Source organism: Hakea prostrata, chromosome 3 (genome assembly GCF_041222555.1).
Source record: "Hakea prostrata isolate BN-2017 chromosome 3, UWA_Hpros_2, whole genome shotgun sequence".
NCBI classification, from domain to species: domain Eukaryota; kingdom Viridiplantae; phylum Streptophyta; class Magnoliopsida; order Proteales; family Proteaceae; genus Hakea; species Hakea prostrata.
In genome coordinates this window covers 16,052,034-16,067,161 of record NC_142602.1, presented here as the reverse complement: position 1 = coordinate 16,067,161, position 15,128 = coordinate 16,052,034, and the positions used below count along the sequence as shown (strand labels likewise).

General features: G+C 40.6%; 1 protein-coding gene across 1 annotated transcript in view; it reads left to right on the top strand.

Annotated features, from left to right (window-relative positions):
- Positions 1-2,599: 2,599 nt before the first annotated feature.
- LOC149021178 (Small GTP-binding protein) overlaps positions 2,600-15,128 on the top strand; it is a 76,395-nt gene continuing 63,866 nt past the window's right edge. Inside the window, exons 1-3 of the mRNA XM_089149440.1 lie at positions 2,600-2,967; positions 3,062-3,238; positions 5,682-5,768. Of these exons, the coding sequence (XP_089005566.1) occupies positions 2,722-2,967; positions 3,062-3,238; positions 5,682-5,768 (510 nt within the window). The 5' untranslated portion in view covers positions 2,600-2,721. The remainder of the gene's footprint in view (positions 2,968-3,061; positions 3,239-5,681; positions 5,769-15,128) is intronic.

Here is a 15,128-nt window from a genome sequence, read left to right as displayed (position 1 = left end):
ATTAAAATCATTTTTTTATGGGTAAATATCAACTTACCTCCCCTTTGGACAAATAACACTTACAACCCCTCTTAGTTGGATAATATCACTTACCTCTCCTCTTACCTAACAAATATATCAAACATTTCCCCTCTGTTGACTTTCTTGGTTAAATTTAACTTTTTCATTTAAATAATTTTCTAAAACCCTAAACTATTGGCTAAAAATTTTATTTTTTATTTTAAACCTTAAATTACCATAATCACCCTAATAGTTAAACTAATGAATTACCCTCAATTAAAATAATTATTAAAAATTAAAACACCATAGTTAAAACCTAAATTATCTTGAATTATTAAAAGCCCAACATACTTTTTTTTTTTTTAATTATCAAACAATTAAAAAAACCCAAAAATAGTAGTAAGGGTTTAATTTTATCAACATATCCTTTTTCTTAATTGCATTTTTTATTTTACTTGATAGCAGTACGTTTTTTTCTTTAATTTTATCAACTTTTTTTTAATTGCATTTTTAATTTTACTTGATAGTAGTAGGTGTTTTTTTAATTGTTTGATAATTTAAAATATATATTAAAAAAAAAAAAGTATGTTAGGCTTTTAATAATTAAAGATAAATTGAATTTGAACTATGGTGTTTTGGCTTTTAAATTTTATTTTAATTGAGGGTAATTTAGTAGTTTAACTGCTAGGGTAATTACAGTAATTTATGGATTAAAATAAACAAATATTTTAGCCAACGGTAATTTGGGGTTTTAAGAAAATATTTAACGATAAAAGTTAAATTTAACCGAAAAAGTTAACAGATGTAAGGTGTTTGATATATTTGCTAGGTAAGAGGGGAGTAAATTGATATTATTCAACTAAGAGGGGGTGTAAATGTTATTTGTCCAATTAATAGGGGAGGTAAGTGATATTTACCCTTTTTTTTAGTTGCTTCTAATTCAGATTTTCCATGTTTTAATCAAATAAAAAAATTTGTTGGATCAAGTATGACTATGACTCAATGGCCTTTGTCCACTCCTTAGTTGCATCGTCTTTATGTAACTCTGTAACCTCCGCTTAGTCATCTCAATAAATTGGACTTCATTACCACAAAACAAAACAAAAAAATTGCATGCTGCCTACATTGATCATTTCACAAATTTAAAGTTAACTACTGTTAGATTTTGACTTGTTAATTTTTTCAAGTTTTGAATGCCAATGGACTACAATATTCATTAGCACTTTAGATAGCAATAATGCCCCTCACTCAGCCTTAAGTGAGTGAATGGATTATCTCTTCACCCATCTTTTACCCATACTTTGCCTCCCGCTATAAAATACCCACCACAATTCCTGATCAAAAAAATCTCTCAACCCTAGACTACGATTGAAACAGACAAAATAAAAATTCACAACGTCAGTAAGTGGAAAACCTTCTAGACCCTGCGGCGTGCTCTGTAACCTTGAAAGCTAGCATTACTAAACCAAAGAAGCCACGACCTCCATTGACGTTAAGGATTCTACCTTCATCAATTTATTAAGCTCCAATTTACACATCTTAGGTTGGTGAAATCCAATACCCTAGTCTTGTATGGGAATCTCTCTCACTCTCTCCCTCTCTCACTCTCTCACGCACAACCGCCATTTATGTGATTTACCATCAAATGGCTTCATATAAGTGGATATAAAGTTGCAATCTTTGCAGCGGTTGAAGGGTTCATCGCTAAGCATGGATTCAGTAAAATCAACGAAGTTCTGTTACTTTGATGACATGTGGAAACTCCATTCCAAGGCCTCTATTGTCTTGTGCATCCAAGTTTTTAAGCAAGTGATAGAAGCATGCGAAAAATATAATTGTTTTTAGTTCAATCATAATACATTGATGATGGCAAAGAGTTCTCTAGGAGACCCCTTTAGGCGCTTCTCCCCTCCAGTCTTCCGTCAGTGGTCTAGATCACTAGCATTGATGGTTTGGCTTGAAAACCCCACCGCTTACATCTATGAGATCAATGTTCTAATTATCTTCCAATTTTGCCAAGTTCTGTATATTATTTCGCTAATTGACGTTGTATGTTTTTATGAGTTATGTGTAATTTGATTGAATTTTGTTGATTTATTTCGAATATCATTAGGGAGTGACGACATAAAGGTTTAGGTGAATTGGTGAACCCAATGAGTTTTTTTTTGGGGGGGAGGGGTAAATTTTAGAAAATTAAGTGAGTTTTTTGCAAAATAAAAAACATGTATTTTTCTTCACCCGTGGGTAAATGGTCATTTTAAATTCAAAATGAAGAGAAGAAGTAGATAACTTGTAATTTCTCAAAATGACCAATGTGGATAGCATCTAATTTTTGTTATTTAAGTAAAACTGATAAGAGTTTTGGCCCAACTTAGCCATACAACATGAAAAATACCCTAAAAACAAACTATACTAAACCGTTGAGACCGAATCAAACCGATAAACCATCAATAATTAGACGCGTCATTCTTTTACAATAATCCAATATTATTAGTTAACTCGGACTCAAGAACGGAATTATGTCTGTCAGAATTCCGATCCGAATCGGTAAAGAGGGCTATAATCGGGCCAAGAACTTGTCTGATTCACAATTGATTTACCGCCCAAAACATCGTCTATCTTCCCATCTTTTGTGGCTCAGAAATCAGAACACGCAGAATAGCAGCTAATGCTTGGAGAGTCCATCGCCGGAAGCAACCGTTCGAGTGTTCCACTTCGAGAATGGCTACAGACCTTTCTCGACTGACGGTCTTCTTATCTGCTAACACTCCTAGGCAAGTCTACAGTTGCAGAAGAACCTCCAGATTATCTTCTTCACCATTTTCTGTTTCCGGACTCAACATTTCCACTTCAACCTCGGGCCATCGTCGAATCTTCAGAGTATCCTGTCAGACCGCTGGAACACAATCGAAGGATGTTTTGGATTCTGAATCCGCTATTAATGCTGGTCGGGATCGACTTTTGAAGGTACTCTCATGGAGGAAAAATGATTTAAAGGTGTGTGTTAATTTTCGTGGAGTTTGTTGTTTTGAAGTGAGTTTTCGTGGTTTGGTGATGGCAGGTCCCCGTTTCGAATGTTAGGAATTTCTGTATTATTGCTCATATTGATCACGGGAAGTCTACTTTAGCCGACAAGTTGCTGCAGGTGACTGGTACTGTGCAGAAGAGGGAGATGAAGGAACAGTTTTTGGATAATATGGATCTGGAGAGAGAGCGTGGTATCACTATCAAACTACAGGTTCGCATTTACCGTTTGCAATTTAAATTACTTTGTTATTGTTCATTTGAACGTTTAAATTTATTTATCAATTTATCATGAGCTCCTTGATTCGGCTACGGAAACATAAAACCTATGTGCTTTCAGTGGGCGAGTTTTTTGAATTAAATGATCCATGATTGGTATCTTCGTGGTTGGATTACCGAAGTTTCCATCTATTCCCTGCGAGAGTTCCACCAAATCGATGGGACTTTGAAGGGAGTGGACACCGAATCAACTGGAACTCCAGGCTGGCAAAACTGATTTAAAGACTTCGCCATCTCTGTCCCTGGTATATAAGTACAGTGTTCTTCATATGCTTTTGGTGAAGACATGAAAAGCTTTCCCACCAAAATCATGCAAACAACCACAACCTAAGGGAAACGTCAGACTGGTTTTCTATTTCACTACAAAATTCCCTAACGACAGATGAATTGTGAATTATCTTTCAATAATATAAACAAGTCAAACGAAAACAATTAGTCAACAATGGTAATGAATATGAAAAAGTTGAACTGGCTTTTGAAATGAGACGGGCTAAAGAAAATAATGAAGGATTCTTTCAACATTATGGTTTATGAATAGAGAGGCACAGCATGATGACGCTTTCCCAGCTCATATACTTCACATTCTGTGTGAGAGATGGTCTTGCAAAGAGCAATCATTTTGCGGGAGCTTGGAAGGAGAAACGTGCTGTAATTTGAAATGCCAACAGAGAGAGCAAAGTACTAATGGAAGAAGCTGAAGTGGCTGTAGAAGACAAAGCAGGATCTGGATGGTATGGTGTAGACCATCCTTATAATGCCCTGCACTTATTGTCTACCTTGTTTGTAGATTCTTAAAAAACAGAATACAAAGGGAAAAATATAATAGAATAGTTCAAGGATATAGTAAGTTGATTTATTGACAAAAAGACTTGGAAGTAACTGAAGAATATGAAGAATAGAAGACAAGGATAAAGAAGGAGAAACAATAAGGTTACCAGATTCCGGAGTGAATTCCCATTGGAGAGAATGGAGAAGGATAACTATATTTATGAATGGGAGAAACCACAATTGATTTAATTGTCATAGGAGAAGTAGCACTAGAATAAAAAGCCAAGCCGTACGAGATGAAGAAACAAGATCACAGTAGAATCTGTATGGGCACTTGTAGCAGTGCATATAAGTAATAGACTAATTGAGTGACCAAATCATCAAGAGAAACAGATGCCAATTGAACACGTCCAGATGAAGAAGAAAGATTAGTATCATTTTAGAATACCACATCAGAACTTTGCGCAGTTGCAACTTCCAAATGTATTAGCAAGTTGTTTGGGCACACTGAGGTTTTCCTTATTGAGCACAACACTTGCCAATTGTGTGAATGATCTTGGACAGTGCGATCATTGACATAAGGCTTGGGTGGTTTGTCATCCTCTACCTGTTCCACTTTCATGTTCTCGATCTCCCCATAACTCACAACCTCTTACAGGAAAAACAGAAAGATGACCACATCCATGACAATCACCAATATCAGAATTGTCATTAGAGAAGGAAGAGTTTTCAACTTAAGTGTGTGAGGGGATACAATCCATTGAATGCTATAGGCTTCATTCATTGAAGGAATTTTTTTCACCCAGAAGTATTTGACCTTTGATATGTTGTAGATCAGAATTCAAACCAGATAGAATCTTGAGCACTTGTGACTCTGCTTGTTGAGTCTAATATGTTCAGATCAGTAGTGAGGCTGGTGTGGTTCCATCACCAAAGTGGGTTTTGTTTGTTAGGAATTAGTCTCGGATTGGGTTTATACATGTTGGATCTTTGACCCCATTGATATTTTTTTAATGTAATAGGCCATTTTTATGGGCCTAAACTGTGGGTAATTGGGCTGTATACAAAATTGATGTTCTTGTTTTATGTCTATGAACCTGAGTTGCAGGTTTGGATTAAAGGTTCAATATGAGTTGTTTTGGAGTATTCTCTCTTTGGCTTAAAGAATATTTCCTTTTAAGTTGTGTTTAATTCATTGTCAATGTGATTCAGCCAGGGATGGAATCAGCTTTTCTACTCCTAGGCTACCAAGGAAAGGCCTTTTGCCATATCTTCCAAACTGATCAACTAAATGAATTGAAGGATGAATCAGAATACAAAGAATTGCATAGTTTATGTCTTTATGATCAGAGTGTCTGATTAAACTATCACTCGAATATTTAATAGCTCTGATTAAGTTGTCTCTTTTCAATCTCCCTCACTGTAATTGCACCAATGACTCATAGGCTTGGGATTTTACTTGCTGGCCTATTTAACATATCATTTTCTCCCTTCTGTTCTTCCTGTTGGTGTTTGTATTGTATTATTTCTTCTTCTCACTTTTTTGATCATGTTCCTGTTTTCTCTAAGTTTCATTTGTATATTCTAATTTACTTGATACTTTGTTTCAGGCAGCTCGTATGCGCTATGTATTAAACAATGAGCCATATTGCCTAAATTTGATTGATACTCCAGGGCATGTAGACTTCTCGTATGAGGTAATCCACAGTTTATTTGATATTCCCATACTGATATTATTATCCTTTGGAGATGATGTATGTACCTTAAAAGGATCAATGACATCCATTCTTCCATAAGTTCATTTTGGTAGAGTAATCCACATTGATGTCATCTCCACTCAACCAGTTATCATGTGGTGAATTCTACATTATAAGGGTTTATAGTAATTTTGCTGAAGAAGGATGAATAATATTACGAGCCCATTTAATAATAGAAAACAAGGTACAGACACCCCCTCAACCCCCAAACAGGAGGAAAAAAAGAAAAAAAAGAAGAAAAACCCCTCAATGAAGCAAGTGGACAACTGTGCAATCATTAGATAAGAGCTGATGTATAAACTTTCCTTTCTATTCTTCTCATCTAATGTCTTTTAGGATCTAGCTCACCAGGGTATGAGGATATTTTTAGAACCAAGAATTGATAACAGAACAGATTAGGTGAGCATAGCATAATGGGACCCCCTTGCACTGACATCCTGCCCTTACATCCCTCAAGTCCCTTTGAATCCCTAGGTGATTAATGACAGGGAGGCTGGCCATAGAATGATGGATAATTGGATATCAACTCCAATATATCATGAAAATTAGATATGATCTCCCTTACTGTTGAGGAGAATGGTCACACACTCTTTGACCTGTTGAATTAATGAGGGAGAGGTCTCATTTTCTGTTCTTCTTTTACATTGTTACAATTGCTCACCCTATCATCGCTTTTTACCATATTAATGCTTGAGATCCTAAATCACCTTATGGAGATTGGAGGGTGCGCATGAAAAATAAGGGGGTCGAGGAATGTTGTTTTCTCGCATAGACTATACTAGGGTTTTAGATTACCGAAGAGGGTCCGCGAAATAGATTTTCCAATGTCTTTGCTGAGATAAGGGTACAGTGTTTCCAAACAATGGAATGGGATGGCAGAACGAAATTTTTTATCAATTCCCAGTAGCAGAAGGCATAATTCTGTTGGCTTGAACCGAGTTTGTGTGGGTAGATAAGTCAGATAGTTCCTTAGTCCTGCCTAATTCGAATAGTCATTTTATGTGAGACTTTAACAAGCTTGAAAGTATCTGTGGCTTTAGTAGCATTCCTAATATTGTATACATGTTATTCTTGACTCATGTGGTATGCTTCAGCCTTGAAATATCACAGTATGTGACAGTTATGAACATATGCACACAGATGCACATAGAGTTAAACATTACAGATATTATCTCCCCCATAGGAAGCTTGTTAGGTATCACTTGTTATAACTTAGTTCACAACACACTTTAAGGCCAAGATCCCAGGTATCACGTTCTGAAAGTTAGTGCTGTAAGATTGGCGGCAACACAAAGCAGGGTAAATGGGGTGAGGCAAAACAAGATATTGATGTGACAAGTTCTGATACAACTCAGCGAGTTATGGTAGAAGAACCCACTGACGGTGAAGAAGCACTCCCACTACGACACGCATCTCGTAAGGGAAGACGCCTGAAGACTCTAGAATCATATGTTTAAAATGCCAAACAGCTATCTAGCCTATTTTAGTATTTTTGCATAATTCAGTATTTCTGTTGTAACCGACCCGGGACCACTATAAAGTGGGGGTGTCAGACGATATTGATAAGAAGAATTAACCCTTATCACTCTTCTCTTCTCTCTCCTCTCTTCTCTCATTCTGTCTCTTCTGCTACTTCGAACCTCTGTTTCTTCTTTGTCCTATTTCTTATACAAATTAACCGTATCATTGGTTCGACCTGCCGGATTATCCATGGCTGAAGGGACTCGAGGAAGGCAAGCTGAAGAACTACTCCGGCAATTGAGTGCTGCATCAAGTGAGCATGCTACAAAAATCGAATCGCTGCAAGAGATTATGACAGATCAACGAGAGGCTCTGATTGAACAACGAGCTCTATTGGATGAGATTATTGTAAGGTTAACAACGATGGATGGTCGAGCTGCACAAGCAACTCCAGTATCGGAAGGCCGCTGCATCCTGGGATCTCCTCCCAGAGCAACCATAGCTTCTCCAAACTCGATTCAGACTCGAACGGCCCGTGTTGATTTTCCAAAATTTGATGGTACCAATCCTTCGGGATGGATCTTTAGAGCTGAAAAATTCTTTGAGTTTCTCGCAACACCTGATGATCAACGCTTCACTTTAGCATCAATCCATATGGAAGGTCTAGCATTACAATGGTTTCAGTGGATGACCAGATCCAAAATCTTCACAACCTGGAGCGCTCTTACGAGAACTTTAGAAATGCGGTTTGGGCCAACAGGATATGATGATCCGAGAGAAGCCTTGGCTAAACTAACTCATATTACAACGGTAGAGCATTACCAGGCCCAATTCGAAGGTCTTGCCAATTGCGTAGAGGACCTACCTACCGAATTTCTGGTTAGTTTCTTTATTTCAGGACTCCGATTTGACATCCGCCATGAGGTAAAATCCTTTCGTCCAGTAGAACTAATGGATGCCATGATGCTAGCTCGTATTCAAGAACAAAAGCTATCTGAAGTTAGACGACCATTTGTTCGCCCCATGCCATTATCCACAAAACCTTCCATCCCCGCACCTTCATTCATAGGATCTGGGCTTTCCAAATCAACCACAACCTTACTACCACCAAACACCATCCCGATCAAACGCCTAACAGTTGCTGAAATGCAACAGCGTAGAGAGAAAGGATTGTGTTATAACTGTGATGAGAGATTTTCTGCAGGGCACCGCTGTAAGACTAAACAACTGTTCCTGTTGGAATACGATGAAGAGGACAGTGAGACTCCGCTGATTTCAGGGTCAGCCGAACTTTCAGAACAGAGTCACTTATCAGCTGAAGAACCTACCGAATTATCTTATCATTCCCTCACTGGTATGTCTTCACCAACCACGATCCGTTTCACTAAAAGGATAGCCAGCCATCTGCTCAAATACCTGCTTGATGGAGGAAGCACCCATAATTTCATTCAGAACCATATGCTGCCACTCGTGAACACGACGGTGGAACCAGTAACAAATGAACACGTCATGGTGGGCGACGGAAATAGGTTGGTATGTGAAGGATTTATACGTAATTTAACTGTGCACATTCAACATTTTTCTATGACTATTGACGCATATGTCCTACCACTATGTGGAGCAGATTTGGTCTTGGGAGTCCAGTGGATGGCTACCCTAGGCCCGATTGTGTTTGATTATGCCAAAAAAACAATCCAATTTCATCATGGACAGCGTTCAATAACATTAGAGGGAGATGGATCACATGGGCCTGAACCCATTAAATATCAGGGCCTTCATAGGGTATTAAATAATGGGTCTGGATGGGCCTTGTTTCGGTTGGAGCTCTTACTCGCTTAACAAACCCCATTAACCCAGTTTACACCAGAGCTCACCTCCTTATTGACTGACTTCAATAGCATTTTTAAAGAGTCCATGGGCCTACCACCAGTCCGAGCCCAAGATCACTCAATCCATTTGTTACCAGGAGTTGAGCCCATGAATGTCAGGCCCTACAGATATCCCTATTTCCAGAAAAATGAGATTAAGGCCCAGGTGACCCAAATGCTCTCTACCGGTATCATTCGGCCCAGTACCAGTCCCTTCTCCTCTCCAGTGCTATTGGTAAAGAAGAGAGATGGCACGTGGCGTTTTTGCGTGGACTACCGAGCCCTAAACTCAGTTACTATCAAGGACTGATTTCCTATACCTACCATAGACGAGTTGTTTGATGAGTTATATGGTGCACAAGTATTTTCCAAAATGGATCTTCGCTCCGGTTATCATCAAATCCGGGTGCGCATTGACGATGTTGCCAAGACAACCTTTCGTACACATGACGGCCACTATGAGTTTTTGGTCATGCCGTTTGGACTTACGAATGCGCCATCTACATTCCAATCTATGATGAATTCCATCTTCAAGCCATACCTTCGACGGTTTGTCTTAGTATTTTTTGATGATCTATTAATTTATAGCCCATCATGGTAGGCCCATTTACAACACTTAAGATTGGTATTTGAGATGTTGCAGGAACATTAGTTATATGCAAAGTTATCTAAGTGTGCATTTGGGCAACAGAGCATCGAATATCTGGGACATGTGGTTTCATCTCAGGGGTTGGCAGTGGATCAAACAAAGATAGCGGCTGTTCTTGAGTGGCCTATACCAACTACATTAAGAGCTCTACGGGGATTCTTGGGCTTAACCGGGTATTATCGCCGTTTTATCAAGAACTATGCCAACATAGCTGCTCCGCTCACTTCACTCCTCAAACAGGGAAATTTTAAATGGAATCAGGAAGCACAAGAGGCCTTTCAAAAGCTGCAGCACGTCCTCACTCAAATTCCAGTGCTAGCTCTCCCAAATTTTAATGAGCCATTTACATTGGAAACGGATGCATCAGGTCTTGGGGTTGGAGCAGTATTGGCCCAAGGAACACATCCAATTGCCTACTTTAGTAAGAAAATGACTCCTACAATGCAGCTTAGCTCTACCTATGTAAGGGAGATGTATGCCATCACTCAGGCAGTGGCCCGTTGGCGCCAATACCTGTTGGGCCGCAAATTTTATCATCCTGACTGATCATCGAAGTCTCCGGGAGCTAGCTGGCCAAACAATCCAAACACCTGAACAGGCCAAGTGGTTAACAAAGTTTTTTTTTTTTTTTTTTTGGATGATTAAATAATTCATTACCAAAGAGAATAAAAGAAATTACAAGAGCACAAGGAACAGAGCCCAGACAAAGCGAGAAAAAGGCCTCAACTAACAAGCAACCTAAGAGGCAATGAGCCTAACAATTACCTAAGAGCAACAATTAAAGCAAATTAGTTATACAAGCAAAGGAGACCCAAAGCCAAACTAAGAAATAAACGAAGCGACATCGAGCCAATCAACTATTTGAGGGCAACAATAACAACAAATCCTGAAGGGATTAAGTCACAAGTCAAAGATATGAGGGTAGGGAAGGGATGAGGAGAGGAGCAAGGCCCATGGGCCATAGGGCCCAAAATGAATCGCAAAGGTGAGGGTATAATGGGTAAAGGGTATTGATCGTGGGAGAGGGAGAGAGATGGTTTACTGGAGCTGGTTACCGAAGTGGAAGGTTTGAGGGGAGGAAAGTGGATGACAGAGTGCTCAAAACAGGAAAAACAGGAGACTACATAGAAAAGGGAGAGCAGAGAGCAGAGAGCGAGGGTCAGGGGAGAGAGGCGACACCTCTTGAAAAGGAGGACCCTCGGTAGCCGATGAAGGAACAATATTCTAGGCATTGACAGGAGGAGCAGAGGCTTTGACTGCAGATATCTGACAGAGAACCTCGAAGAGAGAAATTGTGCAGGGATTTGTCACAATTGGAGCAGGAATTGGTGAGGTCTACAACTCTGGTAGGAACTAGCTACCGGCGGCAAGCGGAAATCAGAAATCGCAAAAGTTGAAGAAGAGGGATTAGGTTGAGGACGATGGAAGTAGACTGAGCAATAGGTGATAAAGAAGGAGCCGGAAAAGGGGTGTAGGAGATTTCCCTGAAACCAACAGAGGCTAAAGGGAGATGAGCAATAACGGTTGCAACAGCTACTTGAGCAGCAGAGACAACATCAGCTTCATCAAGATTTTGAGCAGACGGCAGCAACGGTGCTTTCATGGTTTTGAGCATCAGAGGTGGCGACAGCTTCAATAAGGTCAGCAGCAACGGAGCTAACATGGTCTTGAGCATCAGCGGAGGCAGCAGCCTCTACTGGGGCAGCAGCAATGGCGATGCAAGTTGAGAGGCAGCATCGGGCTTCAACAAGATTTTGAGCAGCAGGGGCAGCAACGGAGCTTTTGAGGACTTTCGAGCTTTCAAGGACTTGAGCGACAGCAGTGGTGATATCTTCATCAGGGAAAGCCCATTCGATCTTGAGCAAAATAGCACATCATTCTCTGCTTCTAGAGACACCGGCTGAGGAGAAGACTGAGAGAAGAAAGAGAGGAAGAGAGAGAAGAAGGGGAGAAGGAGGCGGAGAGACACAGCGAGGACCGCCAGCATCTCTCCGCCTCCAGAACCACCGGAGGAGAAGGAGAGAAGGAGGTGAACCCTCTAGTCTTGCTTTGCCTTTCTCAAAATCCTAAGTTCGTGGTTAACAAAGTTAGTGGGCTACATTTTTGAAATTCGATATAAGCCAGGAAAAGACAACATGGCTGCTGTTGCCCTCTCTCGAGCCCATGGGCCTCAGCTAATTACAACATCGAATGATGCAGCCCAACATTCCCGATCCACCGAATCGGTTCAGAAGGGTCTCAACGAGTCAGCAGCATTAAACGAATTAACTTTAACACAGATCAGTTGGGATTTCTTACCGGAGTTGCGCGAGGCAACAACATCTTCCCCGGAGCTCCAACCGCTCCTTGCCAATATTCAGTTCGATGTCCCAGATGCCACTGGTTATAGCTGGCGAGACGGCATCCTCTATCACCATCACTGACTGGTCATCCCCAAGCCTCTTCAACAACGCTTTTTATATGAATACCATAATACTCCGCAAGGGGGCCACTCCGGTTGGTTGCACACATATAAACACATTTCGGCAAATGTATTTTGGAAAGGATTACATAGAGACGTTCAACAATATGTGGCCGCTTGCTCTCTCTGCCAACAAATTAAACCACTGCAATCCAAACCTGCTGGTCTCCTCCAACCCTTACCAGTACCGACACAAATTTGGGAAGATTTATCCATGGATTTTGTAACAGGACTTCCCCTCAGCTCCGGCAAATCGGCCATCATGGTAGTGGTAGACCGCCTCAGCAAATATGCACACTTTACTGCTCTGGTCCCTAATTTCACGGCACTACGTGTGGCTACTGCGTTTCTGCAAGATATTGTTCGCCTTCATGGTCTTCCTAAAACCATCATCAGTGATCGAGACCCGATTTTTCTCAGCCTATTCTAGCGTGAATTGCTTCAGCAACAAGGTACTTAACTCGCAATGAGCACGACTTACCACCCTCAAACTAATGGGCAAACAGAGGTTCTGAATCGCTGTCTTGAAACCTACCTGCGCAGCTTCACTATGATATGCCAACACGGTGGGTCAACCTTCTTCCTTAGGCCGAATATTGGTATAACATAGCTTTTCACTCATCGGCCGGTAGCACTCCGTTCTAGGTTGTCTACGGAAGACCGCCACCAACATTAATACGCTACATTCCAGTTTCTACTTCTGCCGACGCTGTCGACCACGAATTGATTTCTCGTGATGCAGCTTTCTCTGTTCTGCGTCAACACCTCCTCCGCGCCCAAGTTCGTATAAAATCTTAGGCCGACCACCGAAGTACCGATCGCGAATACAGTGTTGGCGATTGGGTTTGGGTCAAAATACGACCTTACCGACAAACATCCCTTGCTACGCGTCCGAACCATAAGCTAGCCAAGCGTTATTTCGGCCCCTTTCGAGTTTCGGCGCGCGTTGGTCTTGTAGCATACCGTCTCCTTCTCCCTGCTGAAGCCCTAATACATGATGTTTTTCATGTTTCTCTTCTCAAACCCTTTGTGGGAGAAGCACCTTCCATAGCCACCTCTACCGCAGCTGTACCTCCTCCTGATCTTGTGCCTCTTGCCATTCTCCAACACCGCTATGTCCGTCGCCGTGGTGACTGGTGACTCATATCCTCAGGTTCTGGTTCAATGGCACGGTTTATTACCTGCCGACGCAACTTGGGAAGACTTTCATGAGCTCTCTCGCCGGTACCCTGCCCTGAACCTTGAGGACAAGGTTCTTTCCCCAGCTGGTGGTATTGATACAACTCAGCGAGTTATGGTAGAAGAACCCACTGACGGTGAAGAAGCACTCCCACTACGACGCTCATCTCGTAAGGGAAGACGCTCGAAGACTCTAGAATCATATGTTTAAGATGCCAAACAGCTATCTAGCCTATTTTAGTATTTTTGCATAATTCAGTATTTCTGTTGTAACCAACCCGGGACCACTATAAAGTGGGGGTGTCAGACGATATTGATAAGAAGAATTAACCCTTATCACTCTTCTCTTCTCTCATTTTGTCTCTTCTGCTACTTCGAACCTCTGTTTCTTCTTTGTCCTATTTCTTATACAAATTAACCGTATCAAGTTCTCAACTCAAAACTTTACCACCCAAACGAAGATGAATGCTTGAATTGTGATGTGATAGGCCACACTATTGAGAGTAGGGTGAAAAAGATAATATAACACAAGATTTTTTGCTCGTATCCATTATCAAGCGATACCCATACACTTTGACTTTCCAACATGGATCAATTTCTAAATGGCATTGATCAAGCCTTTTCCTAATTGTTTTCTTGAACTCACGACTAGCCTAAGTGTTCTGGCAAATGCTCAAACCACGAGTAGTTTTCTGTGCTACCACTTACAGCCCTTACTACAATATATATTCTCCAAACTCTAGCAACTCTTCTCTTTGAAGAATCTTTGAATGTTGCCACTCAAATTACAATACTGGCTCAAATAGCTGAATTCACTACTTATGCATGAGACCTTTACATGGAGAAGTATGAAACTAAGAAGCATAAGAATGTCCCTCGAAGCTCTAAATTACCAAGAGTACTGATGTTCAATAAGTCCTAGCTTGGTCCTTCTGATTTCTTAAAAAGAAGGCAGAAAGGTCCCAATTGGAGCATTTGAATATTCTGGTGGCTTAAATATTGGCAGAGCCATCCCATCTCCTCGGGCTTTAGTCGTAATACTGACCGCTTTGTAGCCATTAATGGTTGCTAGCTGATCGCTGGACAGCCATTGGTACACTGTCTAAGCATTTATGGGGGACAGTTAAAAGCACTGTCCCATCTTCGATCCATTCTAGGCAGTTCTCTGGTAACATCATCTGGCTTCAGCTTCTCGTAATCTTTCTTTGGTCGGACAGGTTGAGTCACATTTGACCTTCCCAGCATGTTTTTGTTTCATATGCCTCGCCTAATATACCAACTTTGATCCAGTTATTTTGTTATAGTTATTTATCATGTACTTTATTGAGATAGGTAAACTAAGGAGGCCTGAATTTTGCCTAATCTAAGATAGTAAGATGATATTGATTTGGTCTTCTTGAGTAACTTAGAAGACTAAGTTCTACGGGTCTAGGATTTTATGTGAGAGCCATATTGCAACTCAGGTATTACTTGAAAACAAGATGAAAATATATTCCTAGGTCTTCAATATGCCAATATTGATGCTTGTCTAGTTGAGGTCTTGGAGCATTATTTAATGGTCTTACTGGACTAAAGGTTGAGTTTTCCACTTGCCTTCCCAATTTCATACTTCTAATGCAGTTGCTGAGTAATGGTCTTCCAATTTTATTACCAGATTATGCCACTCATGGACTAATGCTATG